Source organism: Austrofundulus limnaeus, unplaced genomic scaffold (genome assembly GCF_001266775.1).
Source record: "Austrofundulus limnaeus strain Quisiro unplaced genomic scaffold, Austrofundulus_limnaeus-1.0 Scaffold56, whole genome shotgun sequence".
Classification (NCBI taxonomy): domain Eukaryota; kingdom Metazoa; phylum Chordata; class Actinopteri; order Cyprinodontiformes; family Rivulidae; genus Austrofundulus; species Austrofundulus limnaeus.
The window spans coordinates 108,512-111,728 of NW_013952458.1; the positions used below are offsets into that span (position 1 = coordinate 108,512).

Genomic DNA, 3,217 nt, shown 5'->3' on the forward strand with positions numbered 1-3,217 from the left:
TGTGTGTGTGTGTGTGTGTGTGTGTGTGTGTGGTGCACAGCCCAACAAAGCGAGGAGCGACTGTAAGGAGCTGAAGATGCTGTGTGCTGAGGACGAGCAGAGCAGAACCTGCTGGATGACGGCCTTCAGACTGCTCAAAGTAAACTTTGATTTGCTGCGTTTAAAACTGGACGGTTGTTGCTAATTGCACGTGGAGCCTTGAGCTGCTGTCTCCTCTCTCCTCAGTTTGGGATAGTGCTGTATCAGAACTACAACGTGCCCCAACAGAGAAAATCTGCCAACTCAAGTTTCTCTGCGCCTGTGGTGAGGATCTTCTCTTTATCTTCTTATTTCATCCCTGCTGCAGCTCAGAAAAGACCCATCCAAACTGACTGCTGAGCTTTGTGACGTATTCTACAGCGAGACGATAGATGATGATGATTTATCCCCCACCACACAGTATTTCAGCTTATTGTGGTGGTATGTTATTAGCTACAACTCCCCAAATGTATGGATGAGTTTTGGGGTTAAGGTTTTCACATTGTAAACATACAGTCAGATTTTAGTCTTTTTGTTTTTAGACCATTTGAGTTTTTTAAGAATAGCAGATAGGTTAGAACAGGGCGGGGCCACCAGCACATCACTTGTGCTGTGTTTAACTTCTACTCCTTACTTTTATTCCTCAGCAGGATAAACTGCCTACTCCTCTATTTAAACCAGTGCTGCCCAAACATTTTCCCCCAAGAGGCCAAAATGAAAATCTCTTCTGGACTAGGGTTGTGCATAATCGTATCGTGTGCAATTAATCGTCAGAAAAACATTAATCAATTACTTTTTTGGCACTTGACGATTAATATGATTAAAGCCACCAGGCAGACTGACTGGGGATTATTACTCCAGTCAGTCCGCTCGCTGCTCCTCTCCGCTTCAAATATGACAAGCATTAAAAATAAAGTTCTGTAATTTATTTATCTATCTACACAATTTAAAATATGATATAGCCTGAAATCTGTTATTTTCACACAATTTGGAACAATTTTTTTTACAAAGAGCAAATCTTTCCCACTAAATTGGTCATGTGACTACGAAATAAGGGTGTCCTTGGATTCCAGGGGATTAATCGTCAAATTAATCATTATCGGCTAAATACCACAATTAATTTTTTTGCCAGTATTGCCCAACCCTGTTCTGGACTGCAGGCCAAATGCAGTAAAATAATACATTAAATAAAAATACTAGTTTAGTAAAGTCCTTTTTTTAGTAACAATTAAGCTAGCAGCGAGTGTGGTGGCCTGCCTTTGTTTTAGTCGGTGCACTTGGAGAAAGTCTGCCGTACGCTCAAGTAGCAAAGGCTCATGGGAAATTTCATAAATTGATAAAATATGAGTTTTTCTGGCCTTATAAAGTGTGGAAATCTACATGTGGTTAAATCTAATGTAAATATCTCTTATTGTTACTTGAATTTCATGTTTCATGTTTAATCTTAAAGGAGACCAATTATGGGTCCTAGAAATGTTTATGGTATGTCTGTGGGCTATCCAGACCATATTCATTCAATTTAATGCACAAAATAATTCTCAGATAATAAAATTTCCCATTTTCTAGTTCTGCCTGCTCTAACTTCCGTTCAGAAGAGCTGTTTATGTTAATGAGCTCTGTTGGTAACGCCCTCCAAAAATCTGTTGACATTAACTCCGCCCTCCAAAGCCAGTGTTTACGTTAGCATTTAATAGCAGAAGCTCGTTGTACAACCATATGAGACCCAGAGGCAGAGTCGTGGTCCCAGCTTCTTTTTTTTTCTCTCCCTCTTCTGCTCTGCGCTCACTCTGCATGCTGTTACCAGAGCAGGGAGCAGCAGCGGTCAAAATACCTCAGAAACACGAACAAATATGCTTTAACAAGGCTTTAATAAGCTAAACAATAGAGGTACACGAGAAAACGTGTTCATAACGAACAAAAATAAATAAATAATTAAATTGTGTCCGTGCCGGTCTCAAACCCTGGTCTCCTGGTCTCTGGTCCAACACTGTACCCATTGTCCTATTGGAGGCTTGTTGGGAAATAAGCTGCACATTGCATGACAACACAGTGACGCTCTTTATATTGAGGAGGAGGAGTCTCACCCGGGGGTTGCTAGATAAAGGGCTGAACGCAGGTTCTGGTGGGTTGTTGTACAGCTTGTGACGTCACAAAATGACGGAAGTATAAAACTTTTCGTTAATATACATTAAAAATACATTTGCTTACAGTAAATATGCCACTGGGTGCATTTTTTTTGGTCCTAGGACTGTTTTTTTAAGATGTACATACCCAAAGTTGAGTAAAAAAACCTTTAAAAAGGGAATTTTGCATAAAAGGTCCCCTTTAATATATTAAAGGTAAAGTCAGCACCATGAGTGAAAACTATCTGCACTACAGCCCCTTTATATAGTCATTGAGACAAAGGATGAAGTGGAAATACTGTTTCTACATAGAACGACAGGTTACAGCCTAGTAACTATGTCGACTGCTGGTGGGCCAAATCAAATGGCTTGGTGGGATAAATTTAGCCCGTGGGCCCCACTTTGTGCTCCTCTGATTTAGACCATAATAAGTAGATTAACACAAGTTTAGATCGTGCATTCTCCTTCAGTTTTTCTGTGCTTTTTTTTTATTAAAAATTCAGAGACTCAACCATCAAGCATCGGGTTATTAATCTAAACTCTTAACTGGTAAATGATCATAAGTCACAATAAGCTATGCAAACTTTGTACTTAAAAATAAGATTTAAACAGTGAATTAACCTGTTAGTGACCTGTGGGGTAAAGGATTATCATACAATAAACTTTAAGTTATAAACCTGCAACTTTAGTCACTTTTTAATATCAAATGAAGAATTTACTTTTTTTTTTAGTTTTTAAAGAGTTTCAGTAGTTTTATGTTGATTTCAAACACTGAACAGCACAAATTTAACAGATGAAATAAATTCCTGTTTGGTCAAATAATAAATGATGTGTTGATCCAAACTTAAAGGCAGATTATTTTCAGATAATCTGCAGAATATTGTTGGATAAACAGTTAAAACATTAAAGTCTCATTAGAAAGTCCTCATGTCTGCATGTAGCAGAACGGTTCGAGGCTCGTGCTTCTCCTCAGAGGAGCGTTGGTGGATTGACTGAACTGGGTCTGTGTGCAGACAGGATTTGTCACGCTCCACTGACTGCGTCTGGCTTGTTTGACCTCTGACCCGTGTCAACCC

General features: G+C 39.1%; 1 protein-coding gene across 6 annotated transcripts in view; it reads left to right on the forward strand.

The window, feature by feature from the left end:
• The window catches only part of LOC106518097 (growth factor receptor-bound protein 10), a 69,902-nt gene that overhangs the window by 59,742 nt on the left and 6,943 nt on the right, over positions 1–3,217 (forward strand). For all 6 annotated transcript variants that reach the window (XM_014009200.1, XM_014009199.1, XM_014009198.1 and 3 more), the window contains 2 exons: positions 41–139; positions 226–303. In XM_014009200.1, the coding sequence (XP_013864654.1) occupies positions 41–139; positions 226–303 (177 nt within the window). The remainder of the gene's footprint in view (positions 1–40; positions 140–225; positions 304–3,217) is intronic.